General features: G+C 32.6%; 2 protein-coding genes and 1 long non-coding RNA gene across 5 annotated transcripts; 2 read left to right on the forward strand and 1 right to left on the reverse strand.

Moving 5' to 3' along the window:
- Positions 1-188: 188 nt before the first annotated feature.
- LOC110703470 (monosaccharide-sensing protein 2-like) lies at positions 189-5,472 on the reverse strand. 2 transcript variants are annotated; one of them, XM_021881289.1, is made up of 7 exons: positions 5,371-5,472; positions 4,512-4,619; positions 3,781-4,347; positions 2,577-3,107; positions 1,753-2,117; positions 1,243-1,430; positions 189-1,117 (listed from the first exon to the last, which is right to left on the reverse strand). In XM_021881289.1, exons 2-7 carry the CDS (start codon positions 4,588-4,590, stop codon positions 673-675), a joined length of 2,175 nt encoding a protein of 724 aa, XP_021736981.1. In that variant the 5' UTR covers positions 4,591-4,619; positions 5,371-5,472; the 3' UTR covers positions 189-672. The 2 variants fall into 2 exon arrangements, with proteins under 2 accessions (XP_021736981.1, XP_021736980.1); XM_021881288.1 differs by lacking the exon at positions 5,371-5,472 and adding an exon at positions 4,989-5,357.
- A 6,740-nt stretch (positions 5,473-12,212) lies between these two features.
- On the forward strand, positions 12,213-14,828 carry LOC110703471. Its single transcript, XR_002507679.1, has 2 exons — positions 12,213-13,618; positions 13,724-14,828. It is a non-coding gene; the product is annotated as an uncharacterized LOC110703471 (long non-coding RNA).
- Positions 14,829-16,938: 2,110 nt separating this feature from the next.
- On the forward strand, positions 16,939-22,839 carry LOC110703473 (mitochondrial phosphate carrier protein 1, mitochondrial-like). 2 transcript variants are annotated; one of them, XR_002507680.1, is made up of 7 exons: positions 16,939-17,359; positions 17,882-18,231; positions 18,323-18,366; positions 19,269-19,483; positions 19,571-19,695; positions 20,578-20,696; positions 22,031-22,839. XR_002507680.1 is itself a non-coding variant. In XM_021881292.1 (6 exons), the coding sequence occupies exons 1-6, from the start codon at positions 17,234-17,236 to the stop codon at positions 20,627-20,629; spliced, it is 912 nt and encodes a 303-aa protein (XP_021736984.1). In that variant the 5' UTR covers positions 16,939-17,233; the 3' UTR covers positions 20,630-21,530. The 2 variants fall into 2 exon arrangements, 1 of the variants encoding a protein (XP_021736984.1); XM_021881292.1 differs by lacking the exon at positions 22,031-22,839 and having other exon boundaries at positions 20,578-21,530.
- Positions 22,840-22,860: the final 21 nt, after the last annotated feature.

The following is a 22,860-nucleotide window of genomic DNA, read 5'->3' on the forward strand; positions in this document are numbered from 1 at the left end:
CATATTGTACCTCTTCTTCTCTCTCATAGTCTCAATGTAAGTATATTTGTGAAAGAGCTTGATGACACAAATGGGATGCATCTTTTGGAAGGTCAAGAACAAACGTGCACCTATGCTGACTAAAAAAAAAAAACATGTATGAATGAATGAAATTTTTGTAAGGCAAGAGATAGGTCAAAGCTGAAGAGTGAAAAGTAAAGGAAACTTCATGTCTTTGAACATTCAAAGTAACCTCTTCCTTCTTGATTTATGTGAGGTGTTTCAAGAAACTAACATGGTCTTAGGATTCAAAAGGTTTAAGTAAAAGCTAACCATTTCTCCATATTGTAACCAGTAAACAATGGCAATGGATAAAGAGAAACAAATTAGACAATCAAATAAACTAACGATAGAAATTACACATTATACTACCAATAAACAGAACAAAACTGCAAATCCAATCGCCGAGAACTATTGTTTTTAGAAGAAGGGGTGATTGGAGTAGTGTAATCCCCCACAGTAACCTTTTCCTCTAACTGATGTAGCAGCATCAAATTTGTATTGCAAATAATGTTAGGCTCTGCTTTCTTCTCTCTCTCTCGGTTGATCAGACTCGTCATCACTGACTTCTTCCAGGCGTCTACTTCAACGCCTTAAGCAATGAGCAAATCAAAACTCTGAATATTACATAACTCACATATCTTTCTCAGCTTCAGCTTGCCTTGCTCCCACGTTGAAGAACTCGCTGATAACTTCTAGGGGCATGCCCTTTGTTTCGGGTACCTTCATGTAAACAAAGAACCAAGAAATGGTGCAAACTATGGCATAGATGCCAAACACTCCTGCAAGGCCTATAGAGGAGAGCAAACCAGGGAGAGAGTATGTGACAATGATGTCTCCAAACCAGAAGGTAAGAGAGCATATGGCAATGCAAATCCCACGGACTCGAGTAGGGAAGATTTCGGAGCACAGGATGTTGGGGATAGGACCAAATCCCATGACAAAGCAGCAGAAGTAGACAACAACACTAATAGTAGATAATGTTGCGTGTAAGACAGTTCCCATTTCGATAACATTGGAAAGGACTAGTACAATCAGTGATCCAATCAAGACAGGGAGTGTATTTAACAGAAGAAACCTGCAGAGTGAAAAAACATGTTTATATACTACATATTAATCATGTGGCACATTCTACTGCAGAAGAGAGTAATGAAGGTGTTAAAAACATGAAGTGGTGATGATGCAATTGTGCAAGTTTGTTACCTTCTTCCAGAAATATCCATCAACCTCATAGCAAGGCCTATACTAGGAAGCATCAACAATGTTGTCAAACCACTAATCAGGAGTGAAGCGGAGTCCGAACCAATCCCCAATCTTGATAGGAGAACATCCACTCCTGCTTGTGAGAGAATCTGAGGGGTGTAGTAGAGAACTCCATTGATCCCAGAGAACTGAATTCAGAACAAAAAAAAAAAAAAAAAAAAAATTATGTCAGACAAATCATATAAGCAGGAGTACGAGAATATAGTCAAGCCTACTGCCTACATCCCCTTAACTACGAAGGGAAACATGATAACTGAAGATGAAACAGAATTTGTGGTGGGGGGGAGGGGTGGGGGGGAGATGAAACAGCCTAGGAAGTAAATCGTAGCTACCAAAAAGCAGACTGATCAGAAAATTCAAATCCTGGATATAAAAGAATCGAGTTTCTGAGTTTTTTTGAGTTTTAACTACTGTAAATTCAAATCCTGATCTTCAAAAAATCCTGTTTACCTGCTGAAGTATCTGCATTCCCATACCAACAATCAATGCTCGCTTAACTCCTGGTTCGAGAAGCTCTCTCCAGCTCTGCCCTTTAGTAGCAGCTGCTGAAGGCTGTACATTACCATCCTCAAAGGGAGACTCTCCCTTGAAATCTTTGATGTTGAGGGTGGACTGACTCACAAGACCAGCAGCCTGGATAAGCTGACCATCAAGAAGATCAGATGGAGGCAGTGAAACGACCGATCCGCGCATAGATCCACGCATAGACCCACGCATAGACCCCATGCCAACTTCTTGGTGAAGATAAACCCTTTTCAATTCGCCTGTTCCATCTTGTGCTTTCTTGTATGCAAGCTGCCAACCTCCACCGATACCTGTCAAAGAAGAATGTAAACATGAGGTTGGATATAGCTCATATAAATAGTAACAGACTAACAGGAAACACCATAAAAGGAATGGGAAAGAAAAAAATTCAGTCAGAGAAGAAAGGCTCAATACCCCCTCCAAGTCTCTCCTCACTTTAAAGGGTTTAGGTAGAAGGTCACACAATTTGAACCTCGCATTTCCCTTTAATTCTATCAAACTAAATTATTTAGTTGAGGTAATATGATCTGCTTTCCTCCGATTCCCTCTAAGCCGAGTATTCAGATATAGTAAGAGAAAGTAGAATTTCATAGTGATTACATAACCATCGTCAAAATCATCTTTTTCAAAAAGATCTCTTAGAGTGGAAAGAGCAAATTTTTCAAAGGATGCAGTAAAAACCATATTTACGTCATAGTACTTTAAAAATTAACTTTAAATGTAAGAATTATCATCATCTGAATTGATACCTGTACTGTTGACTAATTCACCACTTTGCATCAGCATGCTGCCATTTGACGGAGGAGCTACACCAGAGGCATGAGGTGAAAGCAGTGGACTCCTCAGATTATCATCAGAGTCATCATGGCCAACATCAGAAGAGGTATCCTCACCTCGGCTCTCAACCTCCCAATTTTCATCTCTACCATTATCATCAGCAGCAGTATTGAACATGCTCCCAAAGTTTGGGAAAATTGCACTCCTCATGCTTCCTGTCTGGGGCAGCTTCTCGTGTACACTTCCAAACAAAGTGACAAGAGGATCCATCATGTTCGCCATGCTTCCCTGGTTGGCCATGCTTCCATAACGAGAAACCATGCCAAGCGTGCTTTGTCCTGTGACTGGTTTGGCAATCCAAGATTGGCCATGCTCAGCACCGTATAGTTTGATTTGATCCTTATCTGTGGTAGCTTCCTCATCATTTGCTGGGCCCATCACATACTCTTCAATGGAAGTATCCACTCCAGTTCCAAGTCCTTCTATAAGCAGCGCCAACTCACCTACAAGATGATTGAATAATACAAAATTGATATTGAGTGAATTAATTGGACACAAAAGCATCAGTGTGTATTCTCAATTTTTTATACAACCAGGAAGAAGACAACTATGAAGATCACAAATAAACATTGAATGCTAACTAACTAATGCCACTCATGCGAGCACAAAATCCTATATGGCCCTGTACTACTGTACTAGCATTAAAGATCCATAGATCAGGTATATTTCCCTAGATAATTTCTCACGTTTTTGTTGAGTTGATGGCTACAATGAGTTTGTAGTAGCTGGTTATTATACTTTATTGCTCCCTCAAGTTGTATACACTCGGCCTTTTCTATTTCTTCTCCCTCATCATGTCAATTCATCGACACAAACAATAGCTCCATCTAGTAGTTGACACTCAGCTTCTCACTCTTTCTTTTCCTATTTTATGTCAAATATCTATCAACAATAACGTATACTTTTGCTTCACTGTGTCCCAGCATCAGAATGGCGGGGATTGTGGTAGCAACAAAGCCCAAATCAATGAGCACCTCCTATCAAGCAACTCCATGAAAATCTTACAAGATATAACTCTTCAGACCACAGACTAAGGGATGCTAACTGTCAGCATTGTTTAGATACAAATTAAAAAAACAGCCACTTAAAGATTTAGAGAAAAAACAGAATACTAACCAGTGACATCTTCTCTGCCACGTAATTTTTGTAAGACTTTCTTAGCCTCATTCATCTTTCCTTTGCTGACTAACCACCTAGGAGACTCAGGCAAGTAAAACACCGTCAAGACAAAATACAAAAGGGATGGAATTGAAAGAACACCGAGCATAAATCTCCAACTCGGTGCATCCATCAAAGACATGCCAAATACCATACAGTAAGACAAGAACATCCCTCCTGAACCAGTGAACTGTGGGAGGGTATTCAACTGTCCTCTGATCTCCGGGGGTGAAGTTTCTGATATATAGACTGGCACAAGAGTAACTGCTAAACCAACTCCAAATCCATCCAACAGCCTACCCAAGAGCAAGACATATACATTGGGAGACCATAGCATAACAACACCACCAAGACAGTACAACAATGATGAGACGATCAGCATAGGCCGGCGCCCAACTGAATCTGAAACAGGACCTGAGAACGTCGTGATAACTGTGGCTCCAATAAGAGACATGGCCACAATAAGCCCCTCCAATGTTGGTTGTGTTTCAAGGTTGAATTCCCTCTTGATGTATATTAGAGCACCTACATTAACATCAAACATAATCTCAACTCTCAAAATTCTAGGATACATTATTCCAATTTCAAAATCTACAACTATGATAAATCAGATAAACACCCAACAAACTATTCCTCTCAATTGTCATTCAAATCAGCAAAAGAACTAAAAAGAACAGAATTTGAGTTACCTGCAATAGTTGCATTGTCCCACCCTTGCAACAAGTTGCCCATTGTAGCAGCTAATGCTGCAAACACAGCTCCTCTCATCTTGCTTGCTATAAATCACACCCTATAACCTGAATCATTATATCACATCAAAATCACGAGTAAACATTGCTAAATCTTACTTTCAAAATCAAAGATCAAATCTTTCAATGAACTACCACAATATATAACCTTAATTCAACATCAAAGCATAAATAAAAATAGCTTAATCTTAATCCCATACATAATTCCATATAGTTTTTCCCTAAATTACATACATTACATAAAATTACTACCAAGTTCAAATAAGATTTAGTGGGGTAATACCAGAATTCAGAATTACACATACACCTAAACACATTGCAGAAATAGCAATATTAATAGATCTAAAAGCCCATCAATAAAGATCTAAAATTCAGAAGAAGAAAAAAAAAAAAAAAAAAAAAAAAAAAAAAGCGTACCTTTTTGCAATGGGCAAATCAGCCCCCTCAAAAAATACAGGAAAAAAGCGAAGTCTTTATTATTGCCAAAAGATATAATTTCAAATTTATACAAAAATTTTGCACCGACCCTTAATTATAATCATAAGCCTAAAATAAAATAAAAAAGATTGAATACAGAAAACCAAGATTTGTGATTTCAGATGCAGGAGAAGATTATGAAGACCGCCATTATTGATATTATAGATTGGCTTTTAGCTTGGTGATAGCTGGAATTAAAACTAAAAAAATATCATCCCACAAAAGAATCTTCTCAAGAATCTTAGTAAAAACTACAAACAGTAATTAATTGACATGAAAAAAAGACAGAAAGTGAAAAAGGTGAGAATTGGGGTCGAATTACCAGTTCTTCAACAGGGTATATTCCCGCCAGATGTACGACAGACAAGGTTTTTGAGGCGAAGAACGTGCGTTTTTCAGTGCTCTGTTTATCCGAGGATGTTTTTCTTTTTATTATTAGTTCACCTTATTTTTACTGAAATTATTTTTGATATGAACTTAAGTTATTTTCACTGAATTAAAATTATTATTGAAATTAATTTTGCAGAATTGAAATTATTTTTATTGATACTCTATTATATTTCTTCTTTAGAATTACTGATTTTTACTAAATTGAAATTATTTTTACTAAACTGAAATTAATTTTACTGAACTGAAATTATTTTTACTGAACTGAACTTATTTTTACTGAACTTAAATTATTTTTACTGAATATTTTTTTTTAAGGTGAACTGAACAAGGCTTTAGTTAACTTGACAATGATTTAACATAGGGTCGAGTGTGTTCGGGTCTGATTTAATTATTTTACGGAGTGCTCTGTCTGTTTCTAAAACATTGCTTCAAAATTTTACTTCACTTTTTTAAGATGTACCCAGTGAATGCAAAATTGATAAATTGTGCGTGTGGGTGAGTACTATGCACAATCATCGATGAGGAGAAAGATAGAGAGCAAATAGGGTTACAACTTAGGGTAATTTGCTAATTAAAGCATAGAGTATTTTATTACGGACTTTGGTTTTTCTTTAAGGGTCAATATTTTGATATCCCCATTGTTCACTAAGTCTTTGGCCAATGTTGGTTTTTATGCATAAAATTACAATTAAAATAAAGTCACGTTGATGCTTGTTAGATCGACTCAATATAAAATTTTCAGGTATTAACTTCTTATAATCTAAATTATTGATAATTATAGTCAAGAATTATGTCTTAACATATTTATTTAAACTTACTGTAGTCTCATATTAAAGAAAGATTAATTCTGTATTAAAAACAATTAAATATTCCATATACTTTGTTCGGTTTTTTTTAAGTGCAACGGAGGGAGTATGATTCTAGTCTAGAAGATGATGTTTTAATCAAACCTTGACATGATTAATTCTGTTATTCCTATCTTTATTGGAAAAGATATCTAACTTTCGTCAATTTATTGATAGCTTAAGACTCATGACTTGACTCACTTGACCTACCTTTTTTCTCCTTTTCTTATCACATGTTGATGACTTGATAGAAGTTGCCCCTACTCCTTATTATAAGATGCGCCTTTTTGCATATGCTTTATCATTGAATACTCTTACTATTCAGAAGACAGCCTTATAATTATACTCAGTGCATGTCTCTTACAATACCATATTTCATGTGAGTTAGATATACTAATAAGGAATTCATGTGATGTATAGGTGAGAATTGGACAGTAGTCCTTTTCGTAGTTAGATAAACATACTTTTCTACTATTAAGTGAAAACCACAAATTAGATCATAGAAACAAGTGTATAGTGATCATAGAAGTTAAAGTTGTAATAAGATTAAAAAAGAGAGGAAATATACATGCAAAAGAATAGTACTCAATCCTCTGTCTATATATAGTTGACATTCTTTGACTTACATGCGATTTTAAGCAAATTTAATTTCACTTGTTATATTATTGTATGATACTTCCTCCATTCTTTTTTACTTGACCCGCTTTGACTTTTACACTATTCACCACCTCTCCTTTGACCGTCTTTTGTGAATAATATGTAAGGGAAAATATATTCATTTTGGATCTTTTTGAATTCGTCTCAATAAGTACTATCATAACATATAACTTTTATGATTTTTTACTTATGGAGAATTAAAGTTGTTGATTATTAAAGTTTTGCATTGGCAAACGTATAAAAGACAGGTCAAGTAAAAAAGAACAGAGGAAGTAATAATCTATTATCTCCTAGTTTTAGATGGATGTGCACGTTTTATATGCTACTATATAGTCTAAGTAGTCTAAAAAAAAAAAAAAAAAAAGCCTACTATATAGTGACTACTAAGTAGTTTGTTTAAGAATGTTTTAGCTTGGAAAAACAATGGTTGGGATCTATTGCCTTACATCAAGTTTTCTTGTAATCGTATGGAAGTAATTAAGTTGTTTTAAATGCTTGAAGCATCTATATATATTATACTAAAATGGAGTTGTTTTTGGAGGGGAAAAAACCTTTTTTTAAGGAAATTTTCATTATATTATGAAAATAACAAATTTAGTTTATAATTCCCAAAAACATTTATGACAACATTCTAATCTACCCCATAAACTTAAAAAATTTACGGAGTATATTGTACAAGTATTTTAAACAATTGCTAACCAATATATCGACTACTTTACAATTTATATAACTAATTATTAATGTTAAAATCCGAGCTGAGCATAGCTCGGACACTGACTAGTTAATTAATATATATAACTCATTCAGATTTCGTGGTGTAAAAAAAACTTAAAGGGAAGCTCTAACCAACTGATGAGCTTCAGAGCTTACTCTCATCTATCTTTTTGCTCAGCTACTAGGTAATATTCTTATATAATAGAGATATTATTATTCAAGTGAATAAATGAATTAGATGATTGAATAAATTACATTTGTGCGTGATTCATGATTATTATTTTAATGATTTTACTGTTAGTTTTTTTAATACCCGCCGTTTTTAATATTCATTCAATTTTCCCTCCACTCTTTCTACCTCTATAATTCTAAATTCTAATTTATTTCTTTCATCAAACAATACAGTCATACTCATATTATATTACAAAACTCTATATGGTACCATACAAAGATTTTAAAAATGGATTCAAATCAAAATACTCCCTCCATTTCATTTTGGCAATGAAGTTTTTCACCAAGTGTCATTTTGTATGTACATTTCTAGTAATGATTCATCAAAGATATCAAAGCTTTGGAGATTTTGCATAAAAAAAAATGATTGCATCATCCAATTGGATCTTCTAGTCTTATTCATATACATGATTTATTCAATAATTTAAGTAACAAGGTTAAGTACAAAGTAAAACACACAAAACAAAACAAAACTAATTAAAAAATATAATGGCTTGGAGTTTTGAAGAGGACAAGGTATTTGAAAATACCATAGCAGAATTGGTTCTTGAGAGCCCAAATTTGGCTCAAGAGATTGCCTTAAGAATGCCAGGAAGACAATTGAGGAAATCCAAACGCATATTGATGTTTTGCTGCACGATGTTGTGATGATTGAAGCAGGTCTTTTAGATGAAGAGCTTGATGACATCTATGATGGTGATTCCTCATCATCGTCGATGTCCCATGGTGTACCACCGCCTTCAGGCCAAGGAGTTGTACCGGCGCATAAAAGGAAGGGCGTTCGTTGGACTAAAGATGAACATGAGTGTGTTGCTAATTTGTTTTGTGTCACACATTCTCTTCACCTTATTTTAGCTAATTAATATTTAAAAAACGATTTTACTAAATTACAGTAATTTTACTAATATAATATATATATATATGTATATGTATATATATATGTATATGTATATGTATATGTATATAAAGTAAGCATTTTTGAAGAGCATTCGACACGCCATATAAGCAAAAGTATTATTTTGACCAATGAAAAATTAGATATATATTTTATTTTAGAATTAAAAAATTCATTCGCCACCTAAGAAAAATTAACGAATGAGATTTAAGAATTTAAATTCAATTTCCACATAGCTAAAAAATGACTAATAGTGATTGAGGATTTAAATAATTAAAAAGCCAAAAATTATCTTTGGATATTAGAGATTTTATCAAAATATCCGATAAATATAATGTAAATGGGTTTTTAAAATTATTTTACTTTTAATTAATTCTAATGTCATCAACAAAATCAACAAGCGAAATTGCATTTTTCAATTACATTATAAATAAAAATTATACATTTCTAATAAAAATATAATCACAAAATTATTAGGATTTAAATACTAAAAACTTAATAATTAAAAAAACTTAAAATTTAAGTAAAAAAATCTAATATATAAAAATTAGGTATTTTTCGAGAGCATTCGGCGCGCCACATAAGCAAAGGTATTATTTTGACCAATTAAAAATTAGATTTTTATTTTATTTTAAAATTAATAAATCCACTCGCCACCTAAGCAAAATTGACGAATGATATTTAAGAAATCAAATTCAATTTCCACGTAACCAAAAAACGACTAATAGTGATTAAGGATTTAAATAATAAAAAAAAGCAACAAATTATCTTTTAACATTAGAGATTTTATACAAATATCCGACTATTATAATGTAAACAGATTTTTAATTTTTATTTTACTTTCAATTAATTCAAGTGTCATCAACAAATTAAATCACATTTTTAATTACATAAAATATAAAAAATTGTTCAATTCTAATAAAAACTTAATCACAATATCATAGGGATTTATATAATAGAATTTTAATAACTAAAAAACTTAAACTTTAAGTAAAAAAAAAGGCATTTATTTACTTGATTTATGTAAAAAAAATTAGAATAAAAATAAAAATATTATAGAGATCCAGAAATAAAAATTAATATATAAAAAAAAACATGCATCGCAAAAGAGGCATTTTTTGAAAGCATTTGACGTGCCATACAAGCAAAAATATTATTTCAAGTAATGAAAAATTAGATTTATATTCTATATTATAATTAAAAAAATGTATTCGCCATCTAAGCAAAATCAACAAATGAAATTTAAGAATTCAAATTCAATTTGTCAAATGAATAGTGTTTTAGGATTTAAATAATTTAAAAACTAATAATTATCTTTTCATATTAGGGTTTAAGTTATTCGAAAAACTAAAAATTATCTTTTAAGATTAATAATTTTGCATAAATAGCTGATGAATGAGATTGTGTTTTTATTATTTATTTTAATTTTAATAAATCAAAATTTTATATAAGTTAATAAATGAAATAGTAAAATTAATTAAAATATTTAAAAACTTTTAGTCTAAGACCGTACAAAAATATATGGAGTACCTAAATGAAAAAAAAAAATCATATTTTATTTAAGAATTAAAAAAATTGATTGCCCATAAGCAAAATTAACGAATAAGATTTGATATTTTATGTGCCAGGTTAAATAATAAAAAAAAAAAAAAAAAAAAGAAAAGAAAAGAAAAACCTACGAATAGTGATTTTAGAATTGAAATTATTTTAAAAAAAAATTATCTTTTAATATCAAGTAGTTTATTCTAATATCCTACAATATTTATAATTTAGATATAATCATAAATTTTTCCACATAACTAACATCAACTAGGTCGCATTATAAATTGCATAAATTTAATAAAAGTACCTAACTGCATTATAAATTACATTAAATTAAAAGTACCTTAACAAGCAATAACAAATTAATCAAAATATTATATGATCTAATTCAAAATATTATATTTTCGTGAAATTTATGTATTAAAAAAATCATGCATCGCACGGGCTTTAATCTAGTGATCAATTAAAATTGAATAATTAGTGGTTTTTGTCATACGCTATATGTAGTTACCAATTTAAAGTAATAGTTACAATGAATTTTTATACCAATTGAACTTAATTTTACTTATATTTACGTATGTAGTACATATCAATCGTTTTCTTAAGTTGAAGTGATGAGTATATATCCCTTCTATATCACACTAATATTTATGTACATTATGGTTATTTACACATTAGGTTATGTCCTTAGTTGTTAATGGAAATCAAATGATGTAGCGTGCCTTTGGCTAGATTTTTATGCATTAAGGGAAATCTATTTCGACTTTTTGCGACTACATATTTTCTTACACGTGCACTCCGATTCATCCTATATGTTTACAATATCTAATATATGCGGCATCAAAATTTAATATGAATTCATTACATTCACCTTTGAAAACATAATATATATTGTCTATGTCAAAAAAATAAATTTGTCTTAAGTCGGTACACCCAAATGTATAAGAGATTGTAAATTATATAATATATTGTCATTACTTTTTTTCTTCTTATTTTACACTAATGAAGAAGATCAATGTCAACACAGAATTTTCCTACAAGGTTTGGAGTAGTATGGAAAGGGGAATTGGGCTGCTATTTCAAGGTTTTGTCTCCCATCTAAAAGTGCCAAACAAGTTGGTAGCCATGCCCAAAAGTATTTCAAGAAGCTTCAAAAGATTGCTAACAAAAAATAAAATTGAAGACAAAGTTGGAAATATATTATTTCTACCATGCAAATCTCTATAAAGTTTCCCCCTCCATGAATAATAATATATGTATTAAACATGCAAAACACATTTGTATTCATCATGAAATATATAATTATCCTTAGTTTCTCACAACTTAATTAATCTTATTATTCACTATTTGAATGTATTGCAATGATATAATATTATGAGTTCCTTTTTCAATTAGACTTCAATGTCTATTTATCATTGAATATATGGAATTGAATTCATCTCAATCGATGCATAATGGCTATGTATATATATATATGATCCTAACGTTAATACAAATCATAAATTAGAAATAAGCTTTATGATTGATAAAAAGAGTGAGAATAATTTAGGTACAAATCTACAAAGCCGCGCGTAATTGTGTGTTATTTTACCTTCTTATTAAAAAGATCTATCGATAAAAATTGTACAAATTCTAAAACAATATATATACATAAAATACACAACGCGGCATATAATATTTTTTTTATTTTAATTTGGACTGAGTAGAATTGAATCACATAAGCTTGCATGACTAAAAGGAAACGTACTACTCCTAGTAACAACTTTTGCAAACATAATATTTTGTATTCAACAAGACAACTATAAAGAATGAAGCGTCTAAATGTCTAATCTTCGTTATTAAGAAAATATAAAGGTCCCGAAGAGGTTTCTCAAACGTGCCACATGTATACCATCAGTAATACTCCCTCCGTTATTTTTATTTTATTTGCATCACTTGAAAAGACAATAAAAATTTAGGAAAGTAATATAATATTGTGGGTGGGTGAATTAATTATTATAATAAAAAAGTAAGATGGGGAACATGAAAGAGAAAGTATGTGAAAAAGAATATATATTTTTATTATTTAAGTGGGGACAATGGAAGAGAGGGAAATATAAAATAATTTGAGTGAGTTTAAAGTAAGAAAGAGAAATGATAAAATATAATATAAGGTTATCAAATATATAAGTGATGCATGTAAAAAAATATCCATAAATAAAAAGTAATGCAAATGAAAAAAAAAAAACGGAGGGAGTAGTACACACAATGACACAATGTAACAACCAAAAAATCCAACGAGACATTCAAACGTTATAAATTTATAATTAATCCAAGGCAACCCAAATAGATATCAAATCAAGTACATTTGGAGCACATTTAATTCCTTTTTAAGTCGTCCATAATATACAAAATGATAAATCTTATTTCGACTTTATCTATATTTTATTGTTTCATCTTGTGTTTCACCTCTTTCTTTTTTTTTTTTTTTTTTTTTTTTTTTTTTTTTTTTTTTTTAGCTACATATGTCACAAACTAGGTTTCAATCACTTTATTGATAATAATGCCGAAATTGAATTAAATGTATGTAATGAAATAGAGGATCCTTTCTGATACTCTTGTACATTATAAATGACAATAAGAATGTTAGTTGTAAGAAGCAAGCTTGGTCATTTAAATTTTTATCTAAGTCACAAAGTCACATTATCAAGGAATAAAAATGAATCCTTCCGGTTCTAATAATAATATTATTATTATTAGTGAATGTAGTAATAATAATCAAGAGTGGACTTGTATTGAAAACAAGATGTTTGAGAATGCTTTAGTTGAGTTAGAAGTTACCTCTCCTGATTTTTATGAAAAAATCATGGCTATTATGCCATGGAAATCTCTTGAACAAATCAAGAGCCACTATGAAAAACTCGTTGCAGATACCGCAATGATTGAGCAGGATGAAATTGGTGGCCTTGGTGGAGTTGATAATCAGTGGCGGACTGGGCCTTGTGCCTGGTGGGTCAAATGACTCACCAGGGCCCAAAAAAAATTTTCAAGTTTTTTTTTTTTAAAAAAAAAAAATAAAAAAAAAATCTAACTTCAGGTCCCGACACTTCCTCAAGCCCTAGCCCACTGCCTCCTCAGCTGTTCTTCCCTCTTCGCCTCTTGACTTCCTCTTCGCTTCATCTTCACCAGACTGCCTCCACCCAGCCACCCTCCAGTCGCCTGCTCTGCCTCTGCTGCTTGCCTGCTTGATGCTTTCCTGCTCCGTCTCCGTGGTCACTGCTCTTCGCAATCGCTTCGACGCAATTGCTAATTCACTAGTAAGTTGATTTCTAATTTTTATTTTTAATTTCTTATCTTCAATTTAATTCAGTCTAATTAGTTAATTTTATTAAACTTTGGTTTAAACTTTGGTTGATTTGTAGTTAACGCTTCCTCTTCGCTCATCGGCTCACGCCTCGTCGCCTCCAGTGCTGGCCCTGCTGCTGGCCCTGCTGCTCCGCCTACTCGCCTCAATCAGCGTCTGCCGTCTGGCAAGGTAATCATCAATTTATTCTTTTTTTTTTGTGTGAATTTCTGATCAAATTTGCATTACTTGTTGCTTAAAATTAGTATATACGATGAATGTTCATTGAATTTGCATTATTTGTGTTTTGACTGTTAAATTGAACTTATTATTTTATGTGATGCCGGACATTGTATAAGACAGCTATTAGTGTAAGGAGGATTATAAATTTATAATTAGATTACAGTGTGGACTGGTTAGTGGTGCTAGTCGCATATTCGGTTGGAAGTTCCGTATAGACTAGGCGGATTCAGGAATTGTAAAGCATTGTGTCTGAATTGTGGTTACATAAACCTTAAATCATTCTTAAGTTTTTTCTTGTGATTGTTGCTGTAAATTGTTTAAACTGTTATTACACGGAGAACAGTAGTTAGGGTGTTTATTAGCTTGTTAGTTATTAGTTTGTTAATTTTAGTCTTGTAATTTCAGAATGAAGAGAAAACGCATTCCAAATGAAATGCAAAACATTACTAGCTTTTTTGCTAAAAAGAATCCTACTCCAACTTCTCTTCCACATCCAACACAAAATGAACAAACTATATCTCAACCTCAAGAAAGTGAACAACATTCATCTCCATCTCATTATTCAACTTAAAATTCCCCTCAAAATGAACAAGACCAATGTTCTCCTAATGCCCCAATCTTTGATGAAAGATTAAGTGAACATGAATTTGCTAATCTTCCACAAGATCCAGGAAAGAGGAGAAAGATGAGTGAATTTCATAAAGATGATAGAGATTTAGTGAGAAGAATTTACATTCAAAGAAAGTCTTGTCAGCCCAAAGACTTTGTATTTCCTCAAACTTCTATTTTTGGCAAAAACCGTCGCTTTTGTGCTAAGTGGTTTGGTACTTGGACTTGGCTTGAGTATAGTGTGGAAAAGGATGCTGCCTATTGGTTGTATTTTGTATTGTTTGAATATTTGGATGTATTTTTTAGTACTATTATTTGGTTGTTTGGTAAAATTTTTTTTTTACATATTTGATTATCGATTGTGACTCACCAGTCGGAAATTCCTGGGTCCGCCACTGTTGATAATGGAGCTAAGGTTGATCGCAAGCAATGCAGGGGTGCACCATGGACAAAAAAAGAGCATAGGTAAGTAGCTTATCGGATCTTTAATTTGTGCCCTATAAAAAAAAATTATTTCATGCCCTAAATCTCTATTATATCGTATTAAATTTGTCGTCTAGCTTTACTTTTAGATACGATTCTGTTCATAATTAATTAACTAGGTAATTAAGAAAATAAGAGAAAAAAATTAGATTGGGATGAGCATATTTATTGACCAATAAAAAACTTAAGGTGTCACATAATCAGACCGTTTGATTGTCGTGTACTTGTATGCAGTTATAGAATAAAATATTATAGGTAAGGTCTTTTGCCTAGTTACAAAATACGGAGTAAAAGATATCAGGTAATTAAGGTCTTTTTCCTTGTGCCCTAAATCTCTACTATATCGTATTAATTTAATTTGTCGTTTAACTTTACTTTTAGATACATCTTAGAGCATTTTTACTGACCAATCAAATACTTTAGGTGTCACACAATTATGTCGTATGGTTGTCGTGTATTGGTATGCAATTAAAGATTTTAGTTAACATTATTAGCCGTTTTCATTTATTTCATGCCCTAAATCTTTAATACATTGTATTAAATTTATCGTCTAGCTTTACTTTTAGATACGATTTTGTGAAAATAGATTTCCTAAAGGGTCGATCATACACGGGGCCGTAAGGGAAAACCCTACATTTACTTATAACTACTAGAACAAGAAACATAAACTAATAAAAATTCTTGTAACTAATTTTATATATATAACCTTTCACAAATGTTATGATTTAAATTCTGATAAGTTAGGATTTAGTCTTAAGAGCAATTGTCCTAATTTCCGTTTACCTTTCCTTATTAATTAAAAATTATCGATGTTTGAATTCTACACAGGTCATTTTTGGAAGGGCTAGACATGTTTGGAAAAGGAGAATGGAAGAACATAGCAGAAATCTACGTACCAACTAAGACAGCATCCCAAGTAGCTAGCCATGGGCAGAAGTACTACAGGCGTCTCAAGTGTCGCACCCCTGTCGAAAAACGTCGTGCCAGCATCCACGACATTCGTATCGTGAACTCCTCCATAGTCGAAACTTATCCAAGGCAACCTACTCGCCATTCGGTCATTGAACGTATCCCTCAAAGTGACCGCCCTAAGAACAATAACAACAGGAAGCGGGATGATGTTGTTGAACAACATGATTCGTCGAAGGCTGATCCAGCAACAGCTTTGAATAGCATCAATAACATCAACTCACAAATTGTTGTGGAGGATAGTTTGGATTATGAAAAATTATTTGCTGATTATGATGAGATAGTTTCTGATTATAATGACCTATTTATTTAGGTTCCTTAAGCTAAGCAAGTTATATGCCCTTTGTCTAAAACTAATTAGGGCGTATATTTAAATATGTAATTGCTAGTAATCAAGTATCCTAATTCCTAAGGCTAGCTTTAAATAATTTAGTTGACATGTAACATGCAATGCATGTACTTTCGGTGAACAACTTGAATCTTAATACTAATCAAGTATTTTACCAAATTGGCTCCTTATTATTGATTTGTATTTGGATTATTTAAAGCGTATTTACTTGGGAAAATTAGGAAGTAATTAGCCTCAAACATAAGAGGGATTTTGCACAATACACCAAATTGATCTAATTAGGATTTTTGAATAATACATGGTGAAACGAATTTAACAAAATTCAACTTGATAATATTTTTACTTTTAAATTAGTATAAAAATGTGGTGAAAGTTTAGTCAAATTAATATTCTAGATTACCAGACCATTTTAGACTAAAAAAGCTCAAATCAGACCAGGTCATACCTTATTCAGTTCATATCAGATCACCTTATTTTAGGTGAAGATAACAAATCCTTAAAGGGTATATTATGTGATTTTTGAAACATGTAGTTATTTTATATGTCATTTGAAAACTAAAGGGTATGCATTGAAGTATCAAATAGGTCATTTGGTTAGAAGGTCGGATTAGATCAAGTGAAAGTTCTTTCAATCTGAGTGTATTTGATCAGATACGCCATACTCAAGTAAGAAGAGTTCAAGATGAGTGTACTAGGGTCGGGTCAATTAGCTTATTGTGGGAAACAAATCACTTCCACTTTCATTTCATTTGGTTCAGTTTAGATCAATTTCAATTAAAGTCAATTTCTATTCGGCTCAGTTTCGGATCATCCTATTTCAGTTTCAGGTACGAGTCGGGTGCATATACGAACTTTTTTACCCACCCGGCACCGGAGTAATTTCCTTGAGATGGCTTAAAACCCCAGAAATGGTGGAAAGGAAACCATAAAAAAGTAATGAAAATGAAGGAAGAAAAAGGAGGAAGTGGGTACATTGGGCTATGCACAGTAGGAGGAGTATTGAGCGCTGGAACCGCCCATGTCGTCGTCACCCCTCTTGATGTTCTCAAAGTCAATATGCAGGTTCCTTCTTTTAACCCCCTTTTATCTTTCAATTTAATTTTATCTTTCAATTGTGATTATATATGATTTACTGGGTATCTCAAATTCTTCATGATTTAATTTTCTGGTTTTCTCTTGTTTATTATTGCGACATTTGGACCTTGAATTTGATTTTGTAACTCGTACATTTATGTTTTAATTGTTGGGGTTATAAAGATTATACCTTCTAGCAATAAAGGTTGAATCTTTCTGTAAATTCCTGTTGGTTTATTTGTCAATTTGAACCTCCATTGGCCCTCGTATGTGTTGTGTTACTTCTATCTAGGGTTAAGGGAAATGTGTTCTTGTTCGTTATTATAGTTAGAGATTTAGAAGTGCCGAATGCATGGTTCAATTAGGTTCAGTTTGAGTCGATTCATATCGGGTCACATTCAGGTGATGAGTCATTCTGCCCGAGTTAGTGGCAGGTTGCGTTAATATAATTTGGTTGGAACTAATCAAGCTGATATGTAAATAGTCTGATTGGAAACGCTTTGTTCATAGGTGAATCCTGTCAAGTACTATAGCATTTCATCATGTTTAACTACTTTGCTAAGAGAACAAGGGCCTTCAGTGCTTTGGAGAGGGTGGGCTACCAAATGTATTGGTTACGGGATGCAAGGTGGTTGTCGGTTTGGTCTATACGAGTACTTCAAGAAACTGTATTCAAATGTGCTCGCAGACAGCAACAGGAGTCTGGTTTTCTTTGCTAGTAGTGCTTCCGCTGAGGTGATTGCCAACGTTGTGCTTTGTCCTTTTGAAGCCATCAAGGTCCGGGTGCAAGCTCAACCTACTTTTGGCAAAGGGTTGCGTGATGGATTCCCCAAGCTGTATGCATCAGAGAGCGTCTATGGGTAATAATCTAACCACCGCAGTTACTACATGGTAATTGTTTTGTGAATTGCTTGTCTATTGATTGTTGTTGTTTTCCATTTCAATTTGCAGTTTTTACAGAGGGCTTGTTCCACTTTGGGGTCGAAACCTTCCATGTAAATTCTGCTTTTCTATTAGACTTTGGTATACTGGTCATTTGAAAAATAGGGAAATAGGGTTATATCTTGTAAGGATCATTCATATAATAACTAGGATATCTAGAAATCAGCTGATGTAGACTTTGACACAGGATAGTTGTGTACACCCGTGATCAGGATTTACAGTCAATCGTGCTATTTTGGAATGTTCAGGAAAAATCGTCAAATTTCTATAATAATAATCAATTATCACTACAATCTCAAGATATTGCCCACTAATTCTAAAGATACTCAACTTTTGTCTTTCCTACTTAATGAATCTGGGTTGGGTGATTATCGAGCTAGTTTTCCCTCAAAGCCTTCTTCTGAACTTGCCTATTAGTGCTTATGAAAGTGGGTCAAACTAGCGACCATCCAGTAAAATTTTCAAGTCTACTGTCAGTGAGCAAAAGTTGTGAATGATTTCAAGCAGCCTAGTGGATTTCAATGTGTACATGCTGCAGAAATTTGTATTGTTGGTTGTAGCAGAAAACAGCTATGTTATCGATGAGGAGAACACAACCGTTTAATTAATTTGGTTCTGATAAATGATTAAATGGGACATAGAGGTGAGATGGACATGCTGAGAAAGGGAGCACAGAGGATGAAAGGTGATGTATTCAGAAGGCCATGCATGGGAAATTGGTCAGGGGATTAATAAAACCATCAAATTTAAGATTGTAGGACAATAACATCCCTTTCCAGACAAAAGGAGTTTAAGTTGATGATGTATACGGCAAATTGGTCATGTGCAAGTTTTGTGATTTACTTCCCTCTTCTTCCTTGATTTGTATATGAGCCCTGGTTTCTGATATATATGCAAATACTTTAGTTTAAATCTGATCCAGTTTGTCTGAGTTAATTTCAATTTTTTCCTGCAGTCTCTATGGTGATGTTCTCAACATTTGAGCATACTGTGGATTTTCTGTATTCCAGTGTTCTCAATAAGGGAAAAGAAGATTGTTCCAAAGCTAGGCAACTCAGTGTAACATGTATAGCAGGATATACGGCTGGAGCAGTTGGTAGTCTTATATCAAATCCAGCTGATAACATTGTCACTACGATGTACAACAAAAAGGCCGACACCATTAGATTGGTGAGACTTACTACCCTCTATTCCGGGTTTAAATCACATACATGCTTGCTTTGATTCACATACGTGATATTTTTACCTGATTTGCAGGCTGTAAAGAAAATTGGACTTGTAAACTTATTCACGAGGAGCCTTTCCATAAGGATAATACTAGTAGGACCAGTAGTCACCTTGCAGTGGTTCTTCTATGATTGCATAAAAGTTATGAATGGGCTGTAAGTACTCTTTTATGATTGCACAATATAATCAATCTGACCCTTTACTTTCTTATGACTATCTTCCATAAAGTGTGCTAGTTAAATATAACTCAATTTGAATAACAATAGATTTAATTCTTCTTTGAGCCAAGATCTCCTCTGTCGAGGAAGCCTATTAACCTGCCACAACTAACCAGTGTAACCAATGTACAGAATAGATTTGTTCTAATAATAGGTGTTGCCAACTTGCCATTGTGATATCGCGGTAAATGCGGTATATGGCTATATACTTGACATGCCCTTTTGCATCCATACTATGTAAGCTACATTGTTGATTACTAAATAAGCAGCATAGTTCATAATCTTATGATCAATTGATCAGTTCTTAATGCCTGTATGACCTGAGGTGACCGGCAAAAAATTTACTCCTGTCTGGGCTATCTCTGTATAATAGGCCACAATTCTTTTTTAGGTTGCCCCAAAGTAATAGGCCACTTTCTGAATTTAGTAAGTTTTACTTTGAACCTTCATATGTTTCACTGAATGATAGCGGTAGCGTTGACTAAGAACGTGTATTCTATAAGCATTTGTCAAGAAGAAAAAAAAAAAACGCTAAAAACGTTAAAAATTACTACAGTAGAGCTGAAATCTACCTCCATAGTGAAACCATAGAGCCTTGCAGTTTTCACATAATGCTTCATGATTGGGTCAAAATTATTTTAGTACCACGTATTCCTTGTTAATTCATTTATGTGAGTTATCAATTTTTAGCTATATCTACCTTTGTTTCATTTCAATTTATTAGACAATATTCTGTTAAAACTACCCCTTTGTCATGATGCTTACTACTGAATGTCTGAATGTACTGATAAATGATATTCCTTGTGTTAAATCGTGCAGACCGACTAGTGGAGATATTAGCTGCAATAGAGAATTGGAGACAACATTATGATTTCAAGCCATTTTGAAATTCACTGGAAGCTTTCATTTGGCATCAAAACACGTCAATTGCAACTCTTGTAAGAACTATACTTCCCACAAACCTTAACCAAACACTATACTTCAAGTTCCTTTTTCATTAACATTACACCCATTCATTTGCTGGATTTTGTCTACCAGGTTTGATATCATAACCTTGTGATTCTTGTCTATGTGTTATTGCATAGGTTGTACTCCGTAAACATCTAACATGCCGTCCAGTTTTACATTCCCGAAGTCAAACTGGACGGCATTTTTGATTTTGTGATGAGATCTAGTTAGATGAGGTCCGATGTGGATTCCTGACTTGATTGTATTGCGTTTTTTTGTTTATCTCAAGGGTAAAACATAAAAACCATGAAAGCAGTGTTTTTTTATTCCAGGAACTTTATGATGCAAAATATTCTCAAGTTCTCAGATGAGATGTACTTTTGTTTGTAATCTACTATCAAAGAAGCTTCCACTTGAGAGCTCCATTCAAGCCACCACATTGTATAAAGCCACTTTTTATAAGCTTTGTCTTACCAAAAATAATTTCTTTAAAATAAATTAAGTACCAATAATAATTCCCCCAAATAAATAAAGTACAAAAAAGACAAAAAAAGATACTTGAGGGGGATGGCCAGGGAGCAATATTTCTGTCATTATTAGTGCACTCCCTATCAATTTAGACAATCCCACACATGTTGGGCATCCCCGCATGTTTCCTCTTTTCTTATTTTGTTTTAAGTTTAATTACAACCGTCAAATGGATATTTCATTGGACAATGACACTATTAATCATGTATATATTTGTTATTTTTCCGTCTCTAAATAAAAGGGCATATTTATATTATATTTTCTCGGAATAATAATATTCATAATCTAAATTTTGTTTGTTTATTATTCCGAGGAGTTCAACCTAAAATCTTATGCCTCCTCCCTCAGATCTCAAGGTTGTATTTTACTTGATTTAAGAAAATAAAGGGGGATTTGTACACTTTTCAAATTGTTGTTCAAATAGTTTGTGGGAGTTCAGAAACCAAAAGTGCTTACAAAAACTATGGTATTAGACTCTTAGAAAGGAGAGCCATGCTTCTTTTACTAAAAAGGGTTAGCCTAGTTTTCTTATTATTATACCCATGGTAAGGGTAAGATAGGAAATTACTCAAATTTAATACTTTAATTTTAGACGGGTCCTGAAATCCATTAGTGTAGATTCATCATTAATTAAAACCTTGATTGAACCAAGAAGATTCTCTACGTAAATCACATTGAGTAATATTCTCCCTAGTGGTACATTAAGTCTCTTAAATCAGCAAACTTTACCCACTGTCAATAATATTCTTTTACTCTAATTTTTCATGTTGAAAAAATTGTTTAATTTTTCTTGCAGATTCAGCAATTTGAAAATAGACGTCAAACTACATCATCTCTACCGTCATTTTGGAAGAACCGTTCAGTTCGAAAACTACCTTTGCAAAACAGATCAAAACTCGAAAATTAACCACCAAGGTTCGATCTTGAGAAACATAAACTTGATTAAACACCAAAAAAACAGTTTTAAGTTTGAATTTTGCGTTGTTTTGCGATTTGAGGACACCCCAAAAGAAAAATAAACTATATAAGCCAACACAAAAAGAGAAAAAACAACTGAACATAAAAGATCTTGTAGTATTGATCATTTTTCTTGTCAACAATTTAAGGTATTGAAAATTCAATAATTATTAAGGTTTAAAAAAGTCAATAATAATTATCTTTCAAAAAAAGTCAATAATAATTAAGGTGTAGTATTTCAATTTTTCAACTACTAATAAAGCTGAAGATAAATCACATTACTAGAAACAAACTATCCCTTTCATGGTTCCCAAATTAAAACTCTTGTCTTAGAATCTATTCTATGGGGTACCTAAACCAAAACTCATTTATATTTCAATCATTAGATTTAGTTATTTTTAGGGAGAAATTAGATAAAATCAAACTGATTTCCGATCCAACAAAATCCACCTAGCTACAAGGTGTGCAACTATATTTCCCGCCCTCTTACATGACAACACGTAAAATATCTTCATTACAACTGGAATCTGTTTTTATGATATTTAACCATTATATTTACTCCATGATAATCAGATCCAATATTCAATTTCCAAAGTCTGAAAAACCAGTATTTATCTGAATAAATCAACAACAAAAACTTGCCAGCACACTGAAGAAACGTGAACAGAG

The sequence above is a fragment of the Chenopodium quinoa genome, unplaced genomic scaffold (assembly GCF_001683475.1).
Source record: "Chenopodium quinoa cultivar QQ74 unplaced genomic scaffold, ASM168347v1, whole genome shotgun sequence".
NCBI lineage: Eukaryota > Viridiplantae > Streptophyta > Magnoliopsida > Caryophyllales > Amaranthaceae > Chenopodium > Chenopodium quinoa.

What these genes read in the sequence shown, in the direction of transcription:
- LOC110703473 (XM_021881292.1), top strand. Translation starts at nt 17,234, where the DNA reads ATGAAAATGAAGGAAGAAAAAGGAGGAAGTGGGTACATTGGGCTATGC. An exon ending in GCATCAGAGAGCGTCTATGG is followed by an intron (nt 18,232 to 18,322) that starts GTAATAATCTAA and finishes TTCAATTTGCAG; the next exon opens with TTTTTACAGAGGGCTTGTTC. An exon ending in AGGCCGACACCATTAGATTG is followed by an intron (nt 19,484 to 19,570) that starts GTGAGACTTACT and finishes CCTGATTTGCAG; the next exon opens with GCTGTAAAGAAAATTGGACT.
- LOC110703470 (XM_021881289.1), bottom strand. Translation starts at nt 4,590, where the DNA reads ATGAGAGGAGCTGTGTTTGCAGCATTAGCTGCTACAATGGGCAACTTG. An exon ending in GGACAATGCAACTATTGCAG is followed by an intron (nt 4,348 to 4,511) that starts GTAACTCAAATT and finishes ATGTTAATGTAG; the next exon opens with GTGCTCTAATATACATCAAG. An exon ending in TGGCAGAGAAGATGTCACTG is followed by an intron (nt 3,108 to 3,780) that starts GTTAGTATTCTG and finishes ATCATCTTGTAG; the next exon opens with GTGAGTTGGCGCTGCTTATA.